The 27,569-nt window shown below is 29.0% G+C and overlaps 1 protein-coding gene across 1 annotated transcript in view; it reads left to right on the forward strand.

The window, feature by feature from the left end:
• The window catches only part of LOC145243935 (uncharacterized), a 324,060-nt gene extending 311,274 nt beyond the window's left edge, over window positions 1-12,786 (forward strand). The window contains exons 12-16 of the mRNA XM_080107062.1: window positions 784-971; window positions 2,652-2,806; window positions 3,261-3,438; window positions 10,530-10,858; window positions 12,006-12,786. Of these exons, the coding sequence (XP_079963188.1) occupies window positions 784-971; window positions 2,652-2,806; window positions 3,261-3,438; window positions 10,530-10,858; window positions 12,006-12,204 (1,049 nt within the window). The 3' untranslated portion in view covers window positions 12,205-12,786. The remainder of the gene's footprint in view (window positions 1-783; window positions 972-2,651; window positions 2,807-3,260; window positions 3,439-10,529; window positions 10,859-12,005) is intronic.
• Window positions 12,787-27,569: the final 14,783 nt, after the last annotated feature.

Consider the following 27,569-nt stretch of genomic DNA (forward strand, 5'->3'; position numbering starts at 1 on the left):
TCTGAGCGTTTCTTTTAAGTCTCATATTACATATCCATCATATCATTCTCTAACCGGTGCTACCAGATCAGGCTGTATGAAGATATTGGCTTCCTGAGATGAAATGCACCTAACATTGATGCTTTTTTTTTTTTTTTTGCAAAACTTAATTATGTTCTGCAAAACCAAAAACAACAACCCACATTTTCCACCTTCCCATCTCCCCCACTTCTTGACTAATTTTCTAACTTAAAATGTACCAAACATTAATATTGAACCCTTTTTCCTCTCCCATTGCAAAACTTGTTCATGTTCTGCAGGGCATGGGACAAATCAAACTAAACACTACAAATTAGCAATTGAAGATACAAAGAATTTGAAAAATAAAAACCTTCTATAAAATAACTGAATGCAACATGAATACTATTTTTAAAAAAATAACTGAATTCGGTATTAAATAACCCATCAAAATCAATTTTTTATTAAAATCTCCAATACTAATGATTACTACGATACTATCCCATTGATTACTGTTCACGCAACAACCCTTATCCCCGAGTGGCTTCCGGGCCTTGATAAGTGGTGACCTCCATGTAAAAAAATAAATAAATAAAAAAGGGTTGATATGCTGTAAAACAACCAAACCAATCATTCTCATATTATTTCTTGCTATACAAAGAGGAAATCATAAGCAAAAAAAAAAAGATGATTTTTTTTTATTTGTCTTGATAAAAAAAAAATTAAGCATTTTAATTATTTAAATTTTAAACCTATTTTTTAATTTTATTTTTATTTCTTCTGCAGCTCTGCTATATCAGTGGGAGAAGCTGCGTGCCCTGGCAGTGGAGCGTCAAGGTCAGTGCCGTGAGCTGGTTTCAGTCAATGACATGCTGACAGCCATCTATGGTTGGCTGCAGGAATTCTCCGCCTTAATCAAAAAAGATCAATTCAAAGGACTACTTGATGCTCAAGAGGTTATAAAAGCTATTCAGGTATAGTCATATTGATAAATAAAACATGCACACATACATATCCTAAACAAAAAAATTATACACACACACTATATATATATATATATATATATATATATATATATATATATATATTTATTTATTATTATTATTAGAGTTGGGACAATTGGAATAAAAAAAAAATGGAGGTATCGGAATCGGAAAAATTTCTGTCTTTTGTCCGATGCCCAAAATGATTCTTTTTATTGTTTTTTATTTATTTTTTTTTGTTAAGAAATTTAATTTTCCACAACTTGTATTAATGATTTAGTAAACTCCCCCCCCCCGATAATTATACTTAACTAGCTTAAACTTTCAACTTAATAGTATAGAGTTACATCTTTATATATATATATATATATATATATAATGTGTGTGTATTGTATTCTTTTTATCTACATAAATATTAGTAGATTATTCTTTCTAATTATTAGTTTTATTTACTTTCTTCAATCCCCTTTTATGGCTAAATATGTTATATTAAAATGATAATAAATCTTAATTTTTTTATGTTTTATTATTAGTATTATTATTACTATTAATAATAATAATTTTAATATATTGTTTTATCATTATTTTTATATATTTATTTTAAAAAAAACGTGAAAACTTTAAACTTATATCATTTAGTATAAAGGGCTTAATTAATTGTAGACGTATGTTTAAACTGCGTTGATATTACTCGTGGACGTATGTGAGATGATAAATATGTTGGTTGCTTACATTCGCTGTCACTTTTGACATGTACACTTTTAACGCTAAGATTGTGTTTTTTGTTTGTGTTGTTGTAATAACGCGTCTCGTCATTGTAATGTATAATTGTCCATAAATTAGTTGACACCCAAATCTTTTTCTCTATTCTCTTAACATTTTAAACTTCCCTTCCTATTAATTCTTACTTTCACTCTTTCTCTCTTTAACTATATTTCATCATTCTTTCTTTTCTCTTCTAGCCCTTGTTTTCTTTATAATAACCCTTTATATCGGTTTTTCCTTTTTCTTCTCCATATATTTCTTTTCTTTCTCTATTTCTTTTTTCTCCTCCTCATCATTCTCTCTCCATTATATTTTTTTTATTAGTTTTCTTTAGATTGCCCCTCCCTCTTTACATAATTAAAGTTCTGTGTTTTAAGGGTTTTTTTTAACTCCAACCTTTAAAGAGTTCCTACCTATTAAAAAAAAATCCATTATTCATTGAACATTTGAATAGTCAAGTCGCTACCTGATGATATCTGTTGTTTGATTGAAACAAATGGCTGTTTGTAGCAGCGGGATGTAAACATGTTTATATAACAATAAACAAGTATCATCATTAAGCACTATCTAACAACCTCGTTGAATTCACTATTCTATTACTTTTGAATTAAAAAAAAAAACGAGTATATATATATATATATATATATATATATATACACTTCCTTAAAAATTCAGAATGTTTTCTTTGTAGGCAACCTCATACTTAATAGACAATTTTTGAAGTTTGTTTCTACAATACCATTTATGTTTGTTATTCAATTTCTAAACATTTTTTCAAGTTACAATTTTTTTCGCAATCTTTAGAGACTTCAAAACATTTCTATCATTTGAAGTTCTTTTGGCTTTTTATTTTTCAAAACAAATCCTTTGTTTAATCATAGTAACTATTTACTTGTCATTTTTCAGGAAAAGCAAGGGTTGTTTGAGGAGAAGATGTCCAAACTGAATGAACTCAAAGACGTGGTCAATTCGTTTAAGGAACAACATCCTACAATAACGGTTGATGGCTATTTAATGAAGATTGGTAAAGCAATCACAGAACTGAACTCACTTCATGAAAAGTAAATTTTTTTTTCTGACTTTTTTCTTGTTTACTTTTTCTTTTTCTCATTTTTTTTTTTCTTTTTCTCATTTTTTTTTTCTTTTTCTCATTTTTTTTTCTTTTTCCTATTTTCTCTTTTATTTCGCTTTTCTATTTTTTCCTTTTTCTCATTCTATCTTTTCCTTTTTCTTGTGTCTTTTTCTCTTCTCATTTTTTCTTTCTCTTTTTTTGTTAGCTTTGCTTCCCTTTGTTTCTCATTTTATCTTTCTTTTTCCTTTTTTTTTCTCTTGTTCCTTTTTTCTTTTTCGCTTTTCTATTTTTCTTTTTCTCATTTTCTTTCTTGTGTGCCTTTTTTCTATTTTCATTTTTTCTTTCTCTTTTTTCTTTTCTTTCATTTTATCCTTTTTTTTTTTTTTTTTTTTAAAGAGGCTGAAAATGTTTTCATGTTATTCACATGTTATATTGTGTTTTAGGTGTTTACTAAAACTGCCCCAGCTTCAAAAGCATTTGCTTGCTTGGTATGAATATATGGAAACCAAGAAGGAACTGGATTATATGCTTAAGCAGCAGCGACAACAGCTTGATGGTATTCGTCATCAGCTGGAGGGTGACTTCTCAAAGAATAAACCCAATATTCAGAATGACCTCAAAGTAAGTGCAGTCTTGCTTTTTATTTTATTTTATTGTGTAAGCTACGTTTGAGAAATGAATTTATAAGATCTTCATGATTCCTTCAATAAGACTATGTAGAAAAAAAAACAAAACCTGTCAATACTCTGTTAGAATCAAGTTGATTAAGTCTAGCTAGCTAAGTATGCGTGTGTATGCATAACAAGAAGAATACCTTCCCAGGATGGGTAAAATTAATTGGCTAAAATAGAACATTGAATTGAAATAAGGATTCTAGAAATAAAGTTTAGTACAGGGTGACCCAAAAAACGGGCCCCAACTCTAATTAGGTCCCGTTTCTTAGTGTTTTGTCTGAATGAAATAAAACATTGGTCATAACTAGTTTATTATATTCAAAACATCACATCAAAACACAAGGGTATTTGGTCTTTTTTTCTCTGTTCTACAGTATATGTTCTAGATGGCCTCCATTTAGCTTTTGTTTTTTTGTTTTTTTTTTGGGGGGGGGGGTCACCCTGTATTATGATTTTAATCTTATAATGGAGGGCATAAACCTTTTTCTTTTTTTGTACTAAGTGGTAACTCATTAGTATATAAAAAAAAACAGTTTTGCATTCTTTATAGAGATTTTAATGAAAACATGATACTAAACCTTAATTTTAGAATCTTTATTTCAATTTTGATCAAAATAAATATGATTTTATCTAAAAAAAAGGTTTGAAATTTAAAGCTTAAGTATAAGGAACCTTAAGAAGTTGAAATTCAGGGAATCTTGCTCAATTGGTGCCTAATGTCTATGGACTCAATTCAGTGCAAATCTGAAATATTTGACTTTTCAAATGGAAGTTTGTGCCCATATTATGCTGTTTGAAAAAACATGTAAAATATTAGGAAAAAATAAAACTCTGAAATTTGAGGAATATTTATTAATTGATATTGAATATCTACTTGACTATCAAGGATTCCACATTTTCATGTCTGTTTTTTTTTTCTGTTAACAAGACTACAAACTCCTATCTTCTTGTGACTCCCTCACCCTATTTCCTTGATACACTAAACTTGTATGTTTATTACATACATACATACATACATATATATATATATATATATATATATATATATGTGTGTGTGTGTATAGTCTAAAGAAGCTTTGAGTAAATAAAAATAAAGAATGCAATTAAAATTTCTGAAAAAAAAACAAACTAAATTTAACTTATCACAAACTTAGCACTTGCATAATCCGACTTCTAAAATGTCTACAATTACAAAAGAGAATTCAACTATATACGGATGTAAAAAAAAACTTAAAATGGTAAAATAGAAATAGACTTAACACTTGCATAAATCAACTTCTAAAAAGTCTACAATTATAAAAGAGAATTCAAGTATATTAGGCTGAAAAAAAGAAAACCTTAACAAAAATTCAGATGTTTACCATGTAGCTGTTTTGGAGATTGAAAAACAGGACAGCTGTATAATACATAACTCTCCAGTGGAAAATACCAATTCCCCAATCACAAAATGTAGGTACAATACAGCTATTATATTTATATTAATATATAAAAAAATAAAATATTAATAATATATATAATAAATTTAATAATAAGATTAAAGATCTATTCTGCGACATGTTAATTAGCATATAAATTTTATGAGAATAAAAGTGCATAAGTTTAAGTACCTTTATATATATATATATATATATATATATATATATAAAGAGCAAATAGTTAATAAAACATGTTTTATTAACTATTTGCTCTTATTATTAGCTCTATCTCCTATTTGGTTTTATCGAGCTTGTACATCTGGTTAAGATTACTTCATAAATATTAATTCTTTAATATCTATAATATACTTTAGTTTTACCATCTTGGATCCTTTTGGTAAATTTAATTGTAATTTTTATTTTATATATATATATGTATATATATATATATATATTAAAAACAATTACAGTAATAATTATGTATGCCCCTTTAAGAACTTGGTTTTTATCGCTGAGGACTTTACGTTGAAATGAAAAAAGTCGGTCACTTAACCCACATGTGCAGATTGTGATATTATAATCACTTGATCACTCTCGACCTTCTTGACATTTACGCTTTATAAATGTTAATTTCAACTAAATTCTTGCTGTGGTTAACGCTGGCTAAGTGGTTTGTTACTTGCTAATGGCGTCAGAAATGGCTTTGTGGCCAGATTTGTGACTCCTTGCACCGATGATTCCCAAAAAGATGAAACATTGTAGATATTAAAAATAATTGTGGTAATAATTACGTTGTGGGTGTGTAGAAAAGGATAAGGGCTGTATTGTATAAATAAAAATGATTTGTAGATAAATTAAGTACATTTGGAAAGGAATTGTGGATGAATTGTTACAAATATATTCAGAGGTTTTGTTTGTTTATAAATAGATATAGCAAGGGGTTGGGATAGTATTGGGGGAAAAAGAGATTCTTCTTTGTTATTATGAGTCAATGAAAGGCAAGCTAAATCTGTAGTTTGGAGAAAGTACTTGTCCTATTATCTTTTTAGGTCAGTACTTCATTCAGTTTCTTTATGGAACTTCATTGTTCATTTTATTTTTTTTATTTTCCCTTCCTCTTTTTCAGCTTTTTCTCGTTTTACTTATGTTTTTATCGTTTCTTTCTTTTTCTTTTCTTTTTCCTCTATTTTTAGCATATTCAGTTCTAATTACATGCCTTAGACAACCAGTCCCTTTTAATCACCCCAATCCACCCATATTGTTTGTTCATTTGTTTTTGTATTTTTTGTTTTTTGGGGTTTTCTTTCTTTTTTTTTTTTTTTTGAACAGGGTTAATTTAGTGTTTACATATACAAAAATGACTGAATTGAGCATTAAATAACCCAAAAAGGATTAATTAAAAAAAAAATTTTTTTAACTGTCTTCTCGATCCAAACCCTTTCTATTGTTTTTAATTTTTTCACAGAATATTTTTATATTATTAATAAAATATCAGTATACTTAGTAAATTCTGCTAAATATTTCACCTGATATTTATCCAAAATGTCTTAATTCATTTTTTCTACCATTATGTTTGAATTTTGGAATACAGTTGTTAGGCATAAGAGATCCAGGTGTGAGCTATATTTAGTTTAATTTAGTTTTATGCAAAGGAGATTAAAAATAAAACAAAAAAAAAAAAATGGGGTGGAAACCCTTCATTAAAAATCAGATACCCCCAATATTTGTGAAATTTTAACAATTGATAAATATTCCTTAAATTTCAGTTTCTTTGTAGTATTTAAAAACTTTTTGTAGGAGAGCATAATATGGACACAATCTTCCATTTGAAAATTCAAATATTTCAGATTTGCATTAAATTTGATCTATAGTCATAAAATATCAATTATACAAGGTTTTCTGAGTTTCTATTTCCTAAAAACTCTTTAAGCTTGAAATTTCAGACATTTTCTAGAAAGAAAAATCATGCAATGGATTTTAGAATACAAATTCTACAGATAAGGTTTAATATCCTTATTTCTTTATTTTAATTTTCATAAAGGGACATAAAAAATAGGACAAAACTGTTCTGTTCAAGGGATTCATTTTTATTTTAGTTGTTTATAAATTTAAAACATTAAATTTAAAATAACCTCTAAAATATTTATGTGATTTTAAAAAAGAAAAAAAAACAATGACAGTAAAACTCTAATGTCAGACAGGTGCAATAAATAAATGAAACCGGCAAGATTGATTGCCTTTGATCTTTGCTAAATTGCTGATGTTGCATAACCCCATTCCAATGGTTTACTGAAATTGGGGCATTTTTCTCCCTTTCTCTCAATGTTTTCTTTACTTATCAACTTGTCAAAGTGTCATTCTTTGTTATTCATTTTTGGGTCAAGGTTAGTCAAAATCCCTACCTAAGTAAAACCTTTTTTTTATGCTTGATTTCTCTTACATGACACTTCCGGTTTTGACACACCTTTTTGTTAGAAACTGTTCTCTTTGAAAATATTTTATTTCTTATTAACTAGCAGTTCTCACCAGTCATTACCAGTGATAGCTTAATGATAAAAACATCTGGTATTCACTAAAGTCAGAGTGACAACAAATCGCTCCATATTCCCAGTTCTTTTCAGGTCCTGGATATGACCTTAAACTATATCCGATGATGAGGCCCCAGCTTGCTGGCTTTGGGGAGTGTGGAGCCACCCTTTAAATGCCATTACTCCCAGGTCCACTCTGACTCGGAGTGGTAGTACCTGTTAGGGTCCCAACTATGGGTTAAATAAAAACCGACTTAAAAAAAAACAAAAAAAGCAAATATCTTCAATTAAAAAACTTTTCTTCAAAATAACTGGATTCAGCATTAAATAACCTGAAAAGGGTTGATATGCCATAAAACAAAAACAACCAACAATCCAGTTCTTTTCATGATCGATGAAATTCACTGTGTTCTCACAGCAGTTGTTTACTATTGAGTTCTCACTGATAATAGCCAATGATTTCCTTCTATTTACTACTTGAGTGACAATAATCCTCCTTCGGATTTCGACTCTCCGTGCCTTTAGGCTATGCTTGTTATCAGGGTTGGCTTCTTCTTCTTATTATTATTATTATTATTATGATGATGATGATGATGGCTATGACAAGAGAATATTCTTTTCATGATTTTGACTCTCGAATATATATCAGTTAATATCTTATGTTTTTAGATAGTGATGTGGTTCACGATTGATTAACTGTGTCGGATATATACTCGAGAGTCAAAACAATGAAAAGAATAATCTCTTGTCACAGCCCTAATTATAATAATAATAATAATAATCATATATTATATAAAATAAACTGTGTGTACGAGTTCGTTCCTTATGGACTCCGAAACGGCTGGGCCAATTTTTATGAACTTTTACACAAATGTACCTAATGTATCTGGCAGTTTTCTTAGATAGGTTTTGTATCAGAATGCCTTCAATAGGTATCGATAATCAATAATCGAAAAAAAAAAAAAAAAGTCCGATGAAAGAAGGAACAGGTGATTTTGGCCAAAGTTTACAACTTATACAGCCTAAAATCACAATTGCATTTGAAAAGTTTTATTACCACACAACCAGTAAGGCCAAACATATAAAATCAACAGTAGGTTCTTTGATATGACAGGGACACATTAGAAATGAATGTTTCTATTTAGAGCACAATTGAACCATGGTACTTGACTCTTGCATTTTTAAACTTTAATTCAAATCATTGCACTTCTGCCTCTCCAATGTAATATCTCTGACAAACCCATTTAGCAACAAAATCATACCTCTTCACTGTTGAGGTCCCTAAATGACAGAAAGCTTTTTACTCAAATAGTTTCTTCCCTCGAACAGCTAGACTTTGGAGTTCCCTTCCTGCTACTTGCTTTCCTGACTGTATTGATATGCAGAAGCTTAAATGTAACATAAACCAACATCGTGTTAATCTTTCTTAGGCATGGTTCCAAATAGTAGCCCTTACGTCCAAGTGGTGGTATGCTTTGTTAGGGGTGAACATAAGTAAAACAAACAAAAAAAATAATTGATTTGATTGAAAAACGGGCATTTTCATTGATTTGCATAACAATAAAATATGGAAGGGTGAAACAGTCATTAATCATCATTCAATCCCGGGCAACGTCAGGTCCCTGCTAGTAATATTTTTTAATTAGTATTCATATACAGTAGAACCCTGGGGTACGTTTTTTTTTTTTTTTTTCAGGTTACGATGTGGAATACGTTTTTTCGGCCCCTGGCTACCGTATTCCCCCCCCCCCCGCCTTACGGTATTATTTACAATGTTATTTGATTATATAAATGCGTATTATATACTCTACTGTATTTTCTTACTAATGTTTAATGCCGTATCCTGGCGTTCTACTGTACATATGTTTCATCCTTTCAAAGAATAGTCAAGTTTGGAGATAAACTGTCCTGTTAGCCTCACAATTAAAACCCCACACACAAGTCACCTTTTAATTCAAGATGCAACCATTCAGTCGAATTAAATGATTTCAGTGTTAACGTGCTATTATGAACTTACTGCACTTGTGCCACCTCAACAAAAATACTCCGGCCCACGCGACTAGCAGAAAAAAAAAAAAAAAGAAAAAGCACCTCTACATTGTAGATTTCCTCAGATGCCAGAAGATTTTCTGCTCTGATAGCTTCTTTCCTTCAATTTCCTGCCTTTGGGTTTCATTGATCATACCAACATGCAGAAATTTAAATGTAATGTGAACAGACATCTTGTTTTCCCTATCTAGGTTGTGCCCTTCCCCGATAAATCTGGCCCTTATCACAGTAGCACCTTATGTTTCAATAGCAATATGCCTTGTTTTGGAGTGGACAAAAGTAAAAATAATATTTAAAAAAAAAAAAAAAAAAAAATCAAAACAGCCGATCTTACACAAACGGCTCAATACTTTTTTTGATGAAACATTCTAACAATAATAAACATTGTTTATCTTAATAACGGCAACCTGGTGCTACCAGATCAGGTTGTCTGAGGATACTGGCTTTCTGGCCTAAAATGCACCAAATATTAATGTTATTGATTTTGTTTCCTTTCTTTTTACAAAACTCAATCATGTTCTGCAAAGTCAAAAACAATTTTCCTCTACAAAACAACCAAACCAAACACCATGAATAAATATTTGAAGATATGAAGAACTTGAAGAATAAAAACTTTTACCAAAATAACTGCCATTCAGTATTAAAGAACACAAAAAGGATTGATATGTTGTAAAAAAAAGTCAATAAAACCAAATGAAATTTTACTCCAGTATTTGTATTAAAATGTTGAAAGCCATTAAGAATATAATTAACGCATTTCTGATAATCTGACGTTCCATGAAACTGCAATACATTAACTTTACAGTAATGTATTGAGAATTACTGAAATATGTTTCATGAGTTAATGAAAAAGAATATGAAAAGAACGGGCAACAACTGCAAGACCCTGACATTTATATGCTTCATATGTGTGTAAGTCAGTCAAAGATTGTATGGACTCACACAATGTCTATTTCCATTGAAAACTCAATAGAAGTTTATTTTCTCACGCATTTAAAACTACTTTGCACTTTATCTATCTTTCTTTTCTAAAAACTTCTTTGTAGGTTGTTCAAAAGAATGTGAGCTTGTGCCAAGGAAAGCTTGACCGACTTCATTCCTGCCGTCTTCAGTTGAGCTGTTACCTTGACCGTGCAGCTAATGCCGCGATTGCTTCCGACTGTTCTGAGAATCGGCGCCTGCTGTTTGCCATCAAGCAGCAGTGCCAGAAATGCTTTACCAAAGCCGCTCGACTGAGTGTGAATGGATCCATGAAACCCTTCATTGGGGAAATCAGATTGCAGACAAGTAGTGGTAAACCCTTGGGCAAAATTCCACCATTCTTAAACGGCACTGTGCGTACTGCTGACAAAGCCACAGATGTAGGCAATTTAAAGTAAGTATTATCCTGCCCCCACTTTTTCATATTTTAGCTGTCTGGGGGTGGGGCTCATATCAACATTCTTTTTTTGTATTAGCTCGACATACACTATGCCTAGCAGGAAACACATACTCAAAAAACAAAGCAGTGGATGTTATAAATAAAGTATATAGTTGTGTTTATTGTTTATGAATATCCAACACACAAACCTTAATACAAAATAAATTCTGCCACTTGATTTTTTTCTAGAATTTTGTTCAAAGCTATTTGACTTTGATAAAGAGCTTTGTTTTCAGTTTCATCCTTTGAGAGAAATAGATAGGCACCACTAATATAGATTATACTTACATAGTTTTAAAACCAGATCATGCATGAATCTGCTGATTCCAAATCTGCCCTTTGTTTTGCTCTGGAATTGAAAATTTAAAATTAACTCTTTAGTGAAAAAGGAACCATAAATAACAATAAGAGATCATCCGCCGCTTGATTTCAAAGTCAGTTTTGTTAAGATACTTGAGCAAGACTTCCACAGATATGGCAGCAAATCTCCGTCTTAGCACATATCTGAGTTTAATGTAGGCAGAAGATTATATCGGAAGACAAGTACTTTTTAGAATGATAAAATGTTCCAATCATTTTTCTGGCAGTCTTAGCAACAGATTATATATGTCTTCCATTTTAGATCTGGAGTGAAAGTTGGTCCAAGGAGCTTATCAAAATAAGGGGCTTCCTCAACGAAAGGGCCATCCCTTGTATATGTCAGAGCCAAAAAAATGAAGTTAGTTCTGGAGAGGTTCATTATTTTGTATTCGCTTTTTAATAGAATTTCAACTGACTTTAATTTATTTATATGCTAAAACAATAGTGATACAATTTTACAAATTAGGCACAAATCCCTCAAAAGTGTAGTGAGTAAGGTGGGGTAAGGCAGTGTTCATCCTTTGTCCATCTTACTCCTAACTAGATACATTCTGATCCATTCGGCTATTGCTTTCACTCCAGCAGTTACCACAAAACCACTTACTCTGTGGACTACCCTTTTTTAAACATAGCAAATGATTTAAATTCAATTTTGTTTATTTAGAATTTGAATTTCATTTTTTTTTTTTTTTTTTTTTTTTTCCTCCAGTCTTCTGTAAGGTTTCTTTGTGCTATCTTTCAGGTCTGACAATCTACTGAGTCCGACCGGTGCCACAGCAGCTACTCCTAATAACTTCCAAAATACTTGGCAAGGTTTGGCTCTTGTGTGTCTTGCTGGCTTTGCATACCTTGTCGATCCAGAAGCTATTGAGAAGTTGGCTGACTTCTCCATCAGCCTCCATCCTGACCTGCAATATGTCAATGGGCCGCCCCCAATTTGAGATGGAACCCTACTACTACTACTACTTTGCCCTCCTCCCTCATAACATGGCATTTATACAGGGCACTGATACAAAACTACATCAACCACTGCAGACACAACAACTAACAATTTTATTTGTGTTCTGTTTTATTTTGATGGAATATTTGTTGAATTTGATTGTTATGAGGGGGGAAGGGGTCGGTGTAGAATATTCATCGGGCAACTGCTTTTCTTTTGGGGAGAAATCGGGAGTTTTGGTGTGGGGGAGATTTTGGGGTTTATAACTCACTTTAATCCTACGAAATAAAAAAGCAGAATGTGCTGGGAGATGCTCCAATCAATAAATAAGCAAATTCAACTTATATAAATTCATGCACTTACATAGATATACAAATATGTTTGGGAAGCAATAAATAAGATTGATCCTTCTTTATTGTTCATTTATTCAGGTTTAAAATTATTGATGAAAAATGAAACAAAATTGTTCACTCAACTCGTACTCAGCTGAATCAAAAATACTCGAGGTGTAAACAAATATTTTGTAAATCAATAATTTTTACCCTGATATATAAAAGGATCAACAAAAAATTCCTCCCACCCCCAATAAATCAAACATGATTAAACAATATATATATATATATATATATATAAAATGGTTTGTTAGTTACCCATTGCCTGACAAAAATGTGCTGCTCTCAATGTATGAATGATATACAGAGAGCTGGCATCATTAATTGATATATTATTTTGTGCTTGAATTTCATAATGAATGGATTTGAAAGGGGAGATAATTTGACTATGAAACTTGAACAAAGAGGAAAGAAAATGATGTAAGCTTAATTTTTCAAGTTCTATCTCCTGCTATAAATCCATTTATATTTTTTTTTTTTAATTATTTTTACATAAGCGATTTGTTTTCTCCCTAATAAATTATGCAGTTGCTTTTTGAAAAACTACAAACACAAAAGCTGCAAGTTTAGGCCCTGTTGGTCCATCAGCACTTGCTATAAAAAAAAAGTGGCTTATTGCCTGGACAGTAACCAACATTTTTAGGGCACTTAATAAATGTGATTTGTAGATCTTCATATTGTATTGCTTGGATGGTGGATTCTACCTAAAACTGTAGAGTTGAGTGACTGTATTACAGATGAATGGTTATACTCCATAATGAAATGAGAGACACTTGAGTAACAGTCTCTCTTGAGGGAATTAAATCAGTGTTCTATGCAGTGTTCTCGTCATAAATTTAGTTTGTTAAAATCTTGTTTACAGGCAATATTTCAACAACTAGAAATTTTATGAGCATATTTGAATCATTTATTATTATTATTATTTTTATTCAACGTTAAACAAACTGGAAACAGTTTAATTCTGTATAGATTCTGTTCAGCTATTTTAAGAAAAGCATTTTTTTAAAAGCAAAGTTGGACCACGAAATAATTTTTAAAAATTTTTATGGATTTTAGAAATCAAAATTTTGTAAAAACAAAACCAATTTTTTTGTTCCTATGGAACATCGATTTGATATTTAATTTTTAAAAAAAAAGTAATTATTTATTAATTCTTGAAAAAAAAAAAAAAAATGAACATATATGTAACTATTTTTTTTATTTTTTTTTAATTTTTTATGGATATTTTTGTTAGAAATTGGAGTTTTTGAAGTATTTTTTCTTCTTTTAAACTAATGTGATACTGAACTTACCAATCAAGGATAAGCGCAAGAATGGCAGCTTCTGAAATCATCAAAGATGATTCCTGATCATCCCAAAACATATAATAAGGACAACGTACTTGTTTTTAAGTTAGTATGATCTTATAACCCATTAGTCCATATTTGGAATGATGGACTCAACTCATGATGTCACTAAAATTTTCTTTTCAAACCTAATATTACAGAAAGTTTGTGTGTTAAAAACATCCTTTTTAATTGTAACAACATAAAATACACTTAATATATCTTGAAAAAGCTAAGGATTAACAGAAGAATTTTTAAAATCTTTCTTTTATAAAATATAGCCATGTCCACAGCAAGCAAAGATATTAATATGATGGGGGAAAAAAAAAAAAAAAAAAATTAATAAATTACTATTATCAATTTATATAGTATAATGCTGTGTTTTGTGTATGAGAAATGACCAGAGTGTTCAATTACATATATTATATATCTTACAACATATTTGAGTTTAATATAGGCAGAAGATTATATCGGGAATCAAGGACTTTTTAGAATGGTAAAATGTTCCAGTCATTTTTCCAGCAGTTTTAGCAACACATTGTGTATATGCCTTCCATTTTTAGTGAGTGAAAATCAGCCCTAGGAGCTTATCAAAATAAGGAGTTTCCGCCATTCATTTCATAATATCTTATTACCAATAATACTATACATTAATTTGATCGGCTATCAATACCTATGATTTCACAGAAATACTGTATATCTGTTGGATAAAAGAATATCAAGTATATTCTTGTTCAGTTGAGAGAATCTGGAAAGTGATTATTCAACAGATAGGCCAATAAATTGATTCATACTTTTATTTGTAATAAAATAGTCATATATATAGATATATATATATATGTGCAAATAATTTGGAAGAAATCCAAAAGTAAATTTTTAGAGAATAGGTAGAAAAGGTTAATCACAGCGATCCAAATAAAATTAAGTATATATATATATATATATATATATATATATATATATATATATATTTATCTTCATTAAAAAAGCAAAAGAACAAATAAGTCAGCATTGTTTTTATGAATGAGTTGCAATGATGGTGTTGCTGTATCAGATTTCTGCTGCTTGTCTGCTTATCTGTTCTGACAATATGGAAGCAAATAATATGAAATAAATTTGACAAAATGTCGAGAACAAGATAAACACATACCTTTATATATAAGTGACAGAGAATAAAATAAATCTGACAGTATGAATTAAAGTCGAAAAAATTAAGACATGAAGCTCAACATTTCACTCAACTTTTGCATGGACTTTTTCAAGTGTGAACGCAAAAAAAAATGACAAGGGACTTAATATAAATATATAGTATACAGTTTTCATTTGATATTCCTTGCTCCAAATGATAACTTTATATTTAAAAATATAAATGGGTTGCTTGTCTAAAACAGGGTTCCTAATGTAGGGATTAAACACGGATTACCTGGCCTGTTTGACTCTGTACTTAATTGTTTGCTAAGTGGCATCATGTGCTTGAATATTTTTACTACTACTACTATTGAGGTTAGTTAAATTCTTTTCTAAGTGTTTATCAAGACTTTAAAAAGAAAATTTTCCCTCCTCTTCATATTCTTGAATATTGAAAAAAAAAAATTGAATCATATTTTTTTCTTTTCCTTTGCATTTTACTGGTAGTGTTCAGATTTTGAGGGTAGATATTTTGGCCTTTTTGATTAAAGTTAGGACAATTCTTTGATTATTGAAGGTGTTTTTTTTAAATTACCTAAAAGGCATTAATTAAATTTATATATATATTTTTTTAAATCTAATTTGAACATTGCCATCTCAATTTATTTACACGTTCATGTAAGTTCAATTTTGTGATACTTAGGGGTAATATATCACCCGCTTCTATAATTATAATTCCATGTATAATATGTATAATATTATAAAGTAATATATTGTGTGTATATATATTTTCAGTATTTACTCCATAAGTATATATATATATACATATACACAATGTGTGTGTGTGTGTTTGTGTTTTAAATTCCAATATAAGTTGACTATTCTATAAATACATTGACACATTGACATTAGATTGACGCGTCATGAAAAAAAAACTCCCAATCCAATATAAATTCTTATCAAGCATTTTTTTTTTTTTTTTTCAAACTCCATTTTTTTTTTTTTTTGGTAGGCTGATCCATTTTAAAAATTCATAATATATCAGCAATATAAATCATCAGTCACTAAATCTGTCGATTGATACCAGTTCATAATTTTTATCTGGTTGAAGCTGCCATTCTGCCTTAGCCGTTTGTATAGTCAGAATCACTTAATTTTGATGAGAACACTGCGAGCATTGGTTCTGCCAGTAAATTAAGTACAAAACAAAATAAAACCGTGTCTTGTGTGTTTGACTGTTGTATTCTTTGGAATATGGAATTGCTTGCAGCTCACGCATACAATGTGTTAAAGGTAAGTCGTCGCAGCTTCTTATCAAACAAACTGGTTTATTCCTTTTGATGGAGAATTCCTTCAATATTGGGAAAATAAAAAACCAAAACGCTTGTTTGAATAAAAAAAAACATTTAAAAAAATATGCTTATTAAATTAATATTAAAATCAAATCAACTTGATCTTGGATCAAAAAACGTTTATTTGAACAAGTCTTATTAGAGGCCTCATTTTATATCAAGATCAGTCACTTTGAATTTATATTTTATATGCTTAACCTAAAAAAAATTTTTTGTGTAGAATGGATTATAAATTCAATAAGTTTGACATATTTTGGTATAAAGTGTAATGGATCCCCAAAAGACTCATCAAATATTTGAACCTTTTCATTTTTAAATCTAAACTTTAAATCAAATTTTTACTATTCACATGATCCTTAATAGTTTCACAATTATATTATGTTAAGCAGAAAGTATTATTTGTATAAAACTGATTATGAATTCTGTGCTCATTTAGAATCAAACCTATCTTAAACTAAATTACACAAAAATATTTATGATACACTTACCCATCGTGGAACAAAGATGTCATATTCCAAAAATCATGCAAATTGAGCAAGTAGTCTTTCTATTAACTAAGAAAATCATTTTTAAATGATTTTTAGCAATTAATGTGAAATCATTAAGATTACAAGGCTGATCTTACAAGTTTGAATTATTGTGGACTTATCTGCCCCCATTTTTCTTTTAAGATGGCTCAGTTTAAAATAAAACTATTTAATCAATTTATGTAATTTTGGGGATATGGCATCCTTGTTACATGATGAGAATGTACATTTAAAGATTTTTTTGTTTTAAAAATAAGTTTAATTCTAAATAAATTCCATTAATTCAAATGAGGTGTTATTGATTGGATTTATTGTGTCCAATGACACTGATACGGCTGGTAAAAAGGCTTGAACCCTCTATTTCCTGTCAGCTATGGGGAAAAATAACGGCTTGTGTTCAACTAGTTTTATACAATTAATCGTTAACAAATAGGTATCATGTTTTAAAAAAGTTCAAAATAGACTTTTAATTTGGCCAATATAGAGTTGATTTTGTTTTTATATTTTTAAACCTTTTTGCATTGTATAAGCAAGAAACAGTTCTTGCTTGGAGTTTTTTTTTTTTTTTTTTTTTTTTTACTTTGTTTTTATGACATTTCAATGTTTCATATTTTTTATTTATAATGTTATATTGTTTTTTTTTTTGTTTTTTTTTTGTAAATATATAATCTATACATCAAATATACATATATTTTTTTTACATGAAAATCTTTAAAAAATACCTAAAAAAAAAACTGTACGGTTTACCTACCATACTTTTTATTTAAATATATATTATTTTTTTTCTCCCTCTAAACAGAAATGCTCGTGCATGCAAATTATTGATATATTATCTTATGCAAAAACAACAAAAGTATGGAATGTGAAACCTGCATTGCCAACTGCACAAATCTCAAACTGTGCTTTTGTATAAATTGATTAAAGGGAGTCCTTGCGGGTATGTGTTGGTCTCTGAATTATGAATTAGCACTGGAAATTCATTATTTTAGAAGTTCAAAGAATATTAAATTTGTAATTTTTGACAAATAAATCTTTGGTGTAAGTCCACAGTTCAACCCAAATAAAAAAAAAAAATAAAATAAAAATATAGGAAAATCTTTATAGTGTAGATACCTGTCACGGATTTAAAATATATTTAAAAAATCACATAAATGGATCAAGTATTATATATATATATATATATATATATATATATATATATATAAAAAATACTTGTCTCGCAAGTTTCAATTATGGAGTTATCTACCCTTGTTGATGATGCAAGACATTCCCCTTTTGCTTACTTTTACTGATTTAATTTTCTCAGTTAAAAATCAGATTACTTGATCAATTTGCGTGATTTTTGGAATATAACATTTTGACTGTGACGGATATGTACATCATAAAGATTTTTCTGCATTTTTGTTTTTTAATTAGGTTGAATTCTGGACAATTTAGAAATTATATTGTGGCAGACTATTGTTGTAATGGTTCATCGCCAATCACTGCTGTATAATAAGTTAATTCTACCCACACTGGATACTCTTTAATATTGATCCTGCTGCAGTAACAATCATAGTATACATTAATACCATACATTTTTAAGGAGTAATGGTTACCATCTACCTTGAATAATCTTATTTCAAAATGTCTCAGTTCTACAAGTAACACTTAACAGGGCGAAACTAGAATTTGTATTCATCATTAATTACTTCATTAAAACTATTGGCATTTATTATGTTTAATTTGTAGAGTTGCAATGATAAAATAATGCCGAGTCACTTTTGGTTACAATGGCTCATTCATGAAACTATGCTTGACCATTGCAGGATCATCTTTAAAAAAAAAAAAAAAAAAAAAAAAAAGCAAAATGCTTTGTTGGTGATGTAATCATGGTTAGTATTTACAAGTTTCAAACAGTTATCCTTATCTTGGTTTCATTATATTAGCAATGTTTAGTTGTAGTTTAGGTGCCGGGATTTTGAATTGAGCTCTTTATTCTTTTTTTTTTTTTTTTTTTTTTTTCATGCTATGTCCCAAAGTCTGAAAAGAAATGCAGGATTGATTTAATTGGTACACTCACAGACTGACTATGAAATCAGTTATGCTGAGTTTAAATCCTATCAGATCGATGTTATGATCATTTATGCTCTGATATTGTTGGGAAAGGTATAAATCCACAATTTCCTCCCAACTGTGCATAAAAAAGCAACTTATCTTCAACCAATTGTATAGGACGCATGCCCGTGAGGATACGTGATTGGCTGATTTAGTACCAAACGACAGCAAATGGAATCGTCTACGCTGGTTTAAATCCTATCAGATTTATTGTGTTCATTTATGCATGATTAATTATGGGAAAAGTATGAGCTTGCAATTCCTCTGCCAGTTTCAATTGTGGGTTAACTAGTAGTTTGTATATGTTACAATAAGTATTGTGTGTTTTGGTGTTAAATAAAAGCAGACAAACATGAAATGGAAACAATCTACACATATGGAATGAATAAGATTCATTTAAAAATTCGAAGGTTTTTTTTTTTTTTTTTTTTTTTTCACAAATGATACCTGGAGAAGGTCGGAGAATAAAGTGGACGAAATGTTAGGAATATATATAACAAAGATGAGAACAACTGTCTGATCGCTGTAAATTGTTTAAACAACCGAGAAAATCTACATCGACAACAATTGTTGTTATTTTCACAACAATTGTTGTTATTTTCACAACAATTGTTGTTATTTTCACAACAACAATTGTTGTTTCACATTTCTTAACTTTTTGTTGTCAAAAATAAATTAAAATATTTTAAACAGCAAGTTGCATGTGCATGACTGTTTTCGGTAAGTTGACTGACCTTTGACCTTAGGCAGAAACAAAAAAAAATTGAATATTTGCAGATGAAATTTGTTTGAACTTTGAATGGAATGCTAGTTTAAAGTTGTCAAACTTTTGCCTCATAAAATATTGACAAGAAGAAGGTGTACTTGTTGAACGGATAATCATATGTTGGTTTACTTTATTTATATTTTCTTTTTATCTAAATTGTTTGGTTGACCTTTTCGGGTCGGATGATTTAAGTTTGTGTTGCCTGGTGATGGTCGGTAATGGGTCCGTCAAAAACTGAAAGTAAGAAAAATAAGAAGAAATTAAGAGATAAGAAAAAGAATTTCAACTTGAAACAAAAATAATTCTTTTCAATTTGAGATTTCTGTCCAGAGTATAAAGGTCAGTTGAATCGTGTGCAAAGTTAAATTCTAACCTTTTTAAAATGTGTATAACCAAAACTGACCATGCAGGAAGAGAGAGAGAACGTAAAAAGCCTGAAAATGAAATAATCTACACACACTACTTTTTTTAATCACGATATTCATGTAGCTTTGTCATGTCGAGACTAACACCTGATTAACGTGCAGAACTTGCTTGTCATATGTTCACTGTGGCATTGTCTATCAAGTGACCATAGTTGACCTATTGACCTGTTGTGAAAGGAAAGACACATGTAACAAAATATATAAGTCACTGCTTTATTTCAACAAGAGGAGGCAAGTACACGCTACGTGTTTGCAGGCCTCTCTTTAGTTGGTTAGTCTCAGCGAGGCCATCTTCAAAATGGTGTTTTATCAAGATTTGACCGTTGTTCTGAAATTCTGCAGGTGGTTAAAATCAAGTTTAGTCAACTGCACCTGTCTGAGTCAACTTACTTGGTAATGACTGGCTGTTGATCATGTAAACCATGTCAAGCAATTCACGTCTATCAGATTTCCAAAACAAGATGTTGCTCAATGGCTTTGTTACATTTGAAGAGATGTTAAGGATTGGGGGAAGATGAAAAATGAGACGGCTTATAACGCATGCCAAGCGTTTAGGCTCACATTTTTACTTACCCAATTCTTGATGTTGAGGAAAATTTTTGGAAATAAATAAAATATTTGCCTTATTAGGTTTTTTTTTTTTTTTTTTAAAGAAAAAATCATAAAGTTAATCAAAATGCATATTTTGCTCATGCGGCTGTGTACAGATTATTATTTGTGGCAAAAATAAAAACTGCATCTCTCTGTTCCATGGGATCCTGGATATACCAATCCCTAATAAAGCTTCTTACCCTTACCTGAGTACCTTTATTTATCCACTTTTCCACGGTCCAAATTGTTTCTCTGACAAATTCTAGAGAGAAAACAAAAATAAAAAAAATAGATTTTTTTTACATGCTTTTCCTTTTAGCTTTGTCTAACTATGCATATGTGTTTTTTTTTTTGTTTTTTTTTTTGTTTTTTAAGTTAAAAAAAATTGGGGGGGGGGGGGATTATTATTCATTGGTTGCTTAAATGTTTCATGCAAGCCAATCGTGGAAAAGTGGTCATGAATAGAAGTGCACAGAGAAATGGTTTAACTAAAAATTCTTTATAAATCTTGTATGAAAACATTTTTTTTTTTTTTTGCATCAACACCAAATAAAATCGCAGCCAAATTATATTATTAGAATCTGATAGCTTACTTTCCAGATTGGAAGATTGTTGTAAATTAACCATTGCCTGAATCTAAGACGCCAACCTCTGAAAACCGAGATGAATCCTAATTTCCAAAGAGTAAACCAATAAAACCGTTTCTTTTCTCATAAGATCCATATCATTTCTAAATTGTTGAATATTTTTATTTAAAAATCAAAAACATTTTCATTCCGTTCTTTTCATATTTTTTTACATTCTAAAATGTTTTTTAAAAATCAATTATTTTATGAGATGGTTTCATTTATAAAACAAAAATATTGCTAGCATTTTTTTTTAAGTCTATTTTTCTAGAACACGCTTTTGTTTCATTTATTATTTCATAATGAATTAAGTTTACTTTATAAATAATATAGCTACAAAACTTCCCTTCTAAAACTTATTTCCGGTTCTGAACAAGATTTTTTTTTTTTAATTTCAGAGTTAAAAGTTAACTAAAAAAAATTCAAGAAGATATCTGCAAATGATATTAATTCACATATATTTATTTAAAATTGGACTTGTCATTGATAAATTTTAATATGCTCAGGATGAAAGTCATGTTTTCAAACTTTTTTTTAATAAAGCTTAAAAATATATATGATTTTCATCCTCAGTACATTAGAATTTATGTATGTATTAATGCAATTTTGATAATTAAAGTTCTTTTTTCTGAAACATGCATACATATAGACATTGTTGAGTGTCTATATCCAGAACTTGATTATAATATTTGAAATTTAATTAATGTATTGATTTTTTGAAATCTAGCTATACACACACACACACATATATATATATATATATATATATATATATATATATATATAAATAATGAGAATAATGGAAATAGTATCCTGACAAGATAGAGAAATAAAGAAGGAACTAGCCAAGTCACACGCCCATCAATGTTTCATCTTCATTGTAAGAAGTCTTAAAATAAAGACGAAACATTGATGGACGTGTGACTTGGATTGTTCCTTTTTTTTCTCTCTCTCTCTATGTGTGTGTGTGTGTGTGTGTGTGTATATATATATATATATATATATATATACACACTAATTTCAAGATTAGTTAATATATTTTTATAATTTTGCCAAATTCATTTATATGCATAATAGATGCATAGTTATATTTATAATTTTACAGATCAAAGATATATCATACTGTTATTTAATATTTTTATATTATCACACATACACACAGTCACTCGACATTGCAACAAATTGATTACTTGTTTTAAATAAGATTTTCATAGTTGTGATATGAAAACATTCATTTTGTGTGTATGTGTGTTTATATATATATTATCAAAAATCAAACCAATATACTCGAAAGTTATCTTTTATTATTTTTTATGAGATTTTTATAAGTCTTAAAATAATTTCATAAAAACATTAATATTTTTGTATTCTATTTATACTTAGTTACAGCTCACTCCACGTCTTAACTGATCAGATTCGTTATGTTTTTTTGTTGTTTTTTTTTAATTGATAACATTTGGCACTCTAATATCTAAATAAACACCATTTAATTGATTTTTAAAACATTTCTTACATTTATTATAACCTTTATAAAGTAAACATCCTAAATCACCCCCCACACTTTTTTTTACAGTTTCTTTTACTTGTCTTGGGGTTTCTAACTGCTAATTCACTCCAATTTCTCTGAGACTTGGCGTCTTAGTCTGCTGATTCAAATAATTCAGGCCTCATTCTGAAGACTGGCTTTTAATTTCCAAATTGTTAGCACGAAACGAAACCAATTGCACTCATTTTGAAATGTGTGATTGATTTTTTTCAATGCCAGGGGAAAAAAAACTGGCAGAGAAATTTTCAGTAGCTGCAATTTCTCTTTTGTTTTTTGGGGTTTTTTTTTTAATGGCTAATTTGTTTAAGCCGTGCATTGTTGATCATATTATTATTATTATTATTGGCATGAATATCATTACCATTCCAAAACTCTAAAATAATATTTGGTGCTTCTTTGCACTAACCTCACCATGAAAAAAAAGTTAGATATTTATTATTTTTAAAATAGTGTTTTTTTATTTATTTATATATTTGTTTTATTTGAGCATCATTTATTGCCCTGATATCTTTCTGTTAAGAATTCTTTCTAGAAGGATGTCCGAGATTTCTAGGAGGAACCACATGAAGGTTGTCAGCATCCTTAAATGAAAGTATTTCTGTGCAACAAACTGGATCCGAATTTGGCATACCCAGGTTGTCAGTCCATGTCATTAACTACGATTACTTTCCGGGACACTTGTGCAGTTTAATACACATAGAAACGACATAGCAGGAGAAATCCGTAATGTTACCAAGTAATAAGTAAAAAAATTTTTTTTTTTTTTAAGGGTGTTGGCTGCATCAGGCCTTATGCGAGACTAAGTTAAACATAGTTGATAGCAATTGAAGCGTAAAGTTGCCTTCATGGTTCATAAAACAAATAGATAAGAGTATTATTGTTAAGATGGCGGCTATGGCCGTTTCTTAACACATTAATAATACCAGTCCAAGAAAGACCAAACTATTTTTAATTTGGACATTCCTTAATGGTCAAGATTTGTCTTATTTTTGATTACTTTTCTGATGTGTTAGGCTTAAAGAAATGTAATCACATCTAATTGTTTTGTTTTATCTGTTTTAACATAAAAAACAAAAAAGAAACAGTTAATGTTAATCAATTAAGATATTCATTCTGGGTTTATCAGCAAACAAAATTCAGATATTTTATTAAAATTTATTGATATTCGTGGAAATTCCAGGATGAATATGAAATAAAAGCTTTAACTTAATTTTAATATTCTTGTGCTCCCAAAGCTAGACACAACTCGGTAATTAGTGGAAACAAAATATATTGAACAGAAAAGCAATTACAATGAATAAAGAGTATACGTCAGTCCGATTGCCGGGTATTCATGATTTGTGTATAATTGTGTACTAACGCTGAGAGGTATACTCTCCCAGTTTATATAATAAGTGCAAGAGTTCATTTTTATCCACAGGGTAGACATGCACGACAAATATATTCCAATTTATTCATCATGAAGATTATTTAAATATACAATTAAAAACTTACTGTTACCTCATCATTATGGTGGTCTACCTTATTGTCATTGCATGAACTTTTCCTAACACAATGAATAGTGAGTACATATTTTTGTTAACTACCTCTCTCGTTGTCTTATTTCTCTAAAGGACACGGCACCAAGAAAGTACATAGAAAAGGGTATCACCTAAGTAATTCTATGAAATATTAATTCTTATCAAATTTAAAGATAACCTGTTTATTATCAGAATGCACTGATATTCTAAATGTTTCTGAATTTTATAGTGCCGATACTAAAAAATTGGACCATTTAACAACATAATAAAATGCTTTTTCTTTTCATGGTAGGTTATTGTAAAGAACAATTCACCTTTTTTTTCTTTTCTTTTTTTTTCCTTCCAACCAACATAGTATATCAATGGGTTAATAACTTTTGGCATCGATTATCTTTTTTATATATAATTTTTTTTATATACAATTCAGTCATTTTCATCTACTTCAAAAAATTATTAATAATTATTATTATTAATATTATTACAATATTTATTTAAATGGTCTCCATATTTTTTTTTTTTTTTGAAGCAGTAATTTCAAAAAAAAAAAAAAAATTTTTTTTTTTTTTTTTTTTTTCTATTTTCTACCTCGTCTGTATTATGTGTTTATCATTTATTATATTTAAGGTTGCTTCATTTTTTTTTGTTTTTGTTTTTGTTTTATTATTATACTGTCTTTTATTGCTCCCCCCTCTCTCAATGTTTTCTAATTGACAAATCAATTACAGTATTTTTGTAGAATTAAAAATAAAATGTTAGGTATTTTAAGTGGGATATGGAGTTAATGTTAAAATAAAACACTATGCAATATTTTTTAAAAGAAACACTATAAAATTAAAATATTGGGTGCTTGTTAAGATAGAGTCGACAGATTAATTTATTTATATGTCGTTTTAAACAAAAACAATATTACGTACGTAATTATCATGCCGAAAATAGTAATATATCCAAAAATTATGAAAATTCAAGAACAAATGCTATTGTGTTTTTAGTAAAAAAAAAAAAAAAAAAAAAAAGTCTATCGCTACAGGCTACAAATGTCAAAGGCTATGACAGTGTAATCTAAATTTTCCATTTTGAGTTCTGTCCACTTTGTATGAACTCTTCACTGTCTGATTTATAACATCTAAGAAAAATAAAATTTTACCCAATTTACGATAAAAATTACTTTTAACTATAAATATCTTTCTACTTAATGAATTTTCGTAATTTTTTGGATACATTATTGTTTTCGACATGGCAATTAAGGTGTAATATTGTTTTGCTTAAAATGACATATTTAAAAAAAATCAATGTGTCGATTCTGTTTTAGCAAGCACCAAATATTAAATTAAATATTTGATTTTACCGATAACAGAGTTTAAAATTTAAACAAAAAAAAAATTTTAATTCCTAAATTATGTTTTAAATAAAACTTTTTTCATAGAGATTTAATATAACCATTAAATTCAGCTTTTTTTTTTTTTTTTAAAGAATTGATTAGTTATTTTTATATAAATGAAATATTTGCAAAAAATATTTCATTTACACAATAGTGGTATGCATAAAACGTTTTCACATAATACATATAATGGGAGTGTATAGTGGGATGTGATTTCTTACTTTTAAAATAATATGAATAAAAACAATCTTATTGAATTATTTGAAAATTACAAATTTTTTTTAAACATTATATAAGTATATGAACAAACAAACAAATAATTTTCTATTTTTTATGTGTAGAATTAATTCCAAAACTTGAAGCAACCTCTTATTTTGTATAAGTCGCTATTTTTAAGAATTATATTTAAATTATATAATGACTTTACAAGACTTTTTTTTATATATATCTATGCATATATATATAATATATATATATATATATATACACACACATATTTGTTTGTTTGTAAGTCGCAAATCAAGTTCGATTGAATGACTTTACTATGTTGGTTCTGTCTCATTTACATGTGTGTGTGTGTGTGTGTGTGTGTGTGTGTGTGTGTGTGTGTGTGTGATTGATTGATTGATTGATTGATTGATTCCCTAGGAACTCCTTGATCCTATTTCTTGTTGTTTAGATATGTGTGCACGGAGGCGTTCAAACACAAATTCTTTTTTGAAAATTTTTAAGATTGATTTTATATATATATATATATATATATATAGTGTTTTGGAATATAATTACGTCATTTTTATCCGCCCCCTCCTCTTCCTCTCTCTCTCTTCTAAAGAAAGACACCTTTTATGTCTTCAAGAGCAAGGAGAAGACACAAAACTAGTCTTTGTCAGAAAAGTTGTTTTCTCTGAGAATGAAGTCACTAATTTAAGGCTGATTCTCAATTGAGAATCTGAAATAACCTTGATTCCCTGTGGCTATATTTTCTTACCTTTATCCCTTACTCCCAACCACCAATCGTAAAAGCTCAGACATTTCTTTTTTTTTAATACTTCCAGGAAAGCCAAAAACAAAATTAAAACTAAGAATTCATATTTTATTCAGCTAAATTTTATGCATGCATTTATGTATTTGAGAAAGGTACGATCTATTTATATAATCTATTCATAATTGTTATTATACGATCTATTTATATAATCTATGAGTAAAATGTCACTTTCTATTGACTGGACAGTTTATAATAAGGGATCACGTTTCAGTATTAAGGTGACAAAAAAGGTTGATCTGCCATAAGACAGACGATTTCAAAAAGGCCACCTTAAATTATATTTTGTGCTTTTGTTTAGGAATAGTCTCTATTTAATTCCCAACAAGACCAAAATTAGAAAAAGTGCTTTTAATAGCTATAGAATGTACAATATAAAAAGAAACTGAACTAAACCTGAACTGGTTATGGCGAACCAATTCTTTTTTTTTTTTTTTTTTTTTTTTTTTTTAATTGGTATTTTTTAGGTTTCAGACTGTTGTTTTCATCTTGGTGGCTGATGCTATGTTCAACTGAAACTTTATGAACATGACAACGACCAAAATGAGAGAAAGAGTACAATGTAAATAATAGAGGATACATCAGAAATAAGGTGACCAATCAAAATATTTTTAGTTCAAATAATAAAATATCCATTAAATATACAAATGT

Source organism: Euprymna scolopes, chromosome 22 (genome assembly GCF_053919585.1).
Source record: "Euprymna scolopes isolate OS-2025 chromosome 22, ASM5391958v1, whole genome shotgun sequence".
In the NCBI taxonomy this organism is placed as follows: Eukaryota; Metazoa; Mollusca; class Cephalopoda; order Sepiida; family Sepiolidae; genus Euprymna; species Euprymna scolopes.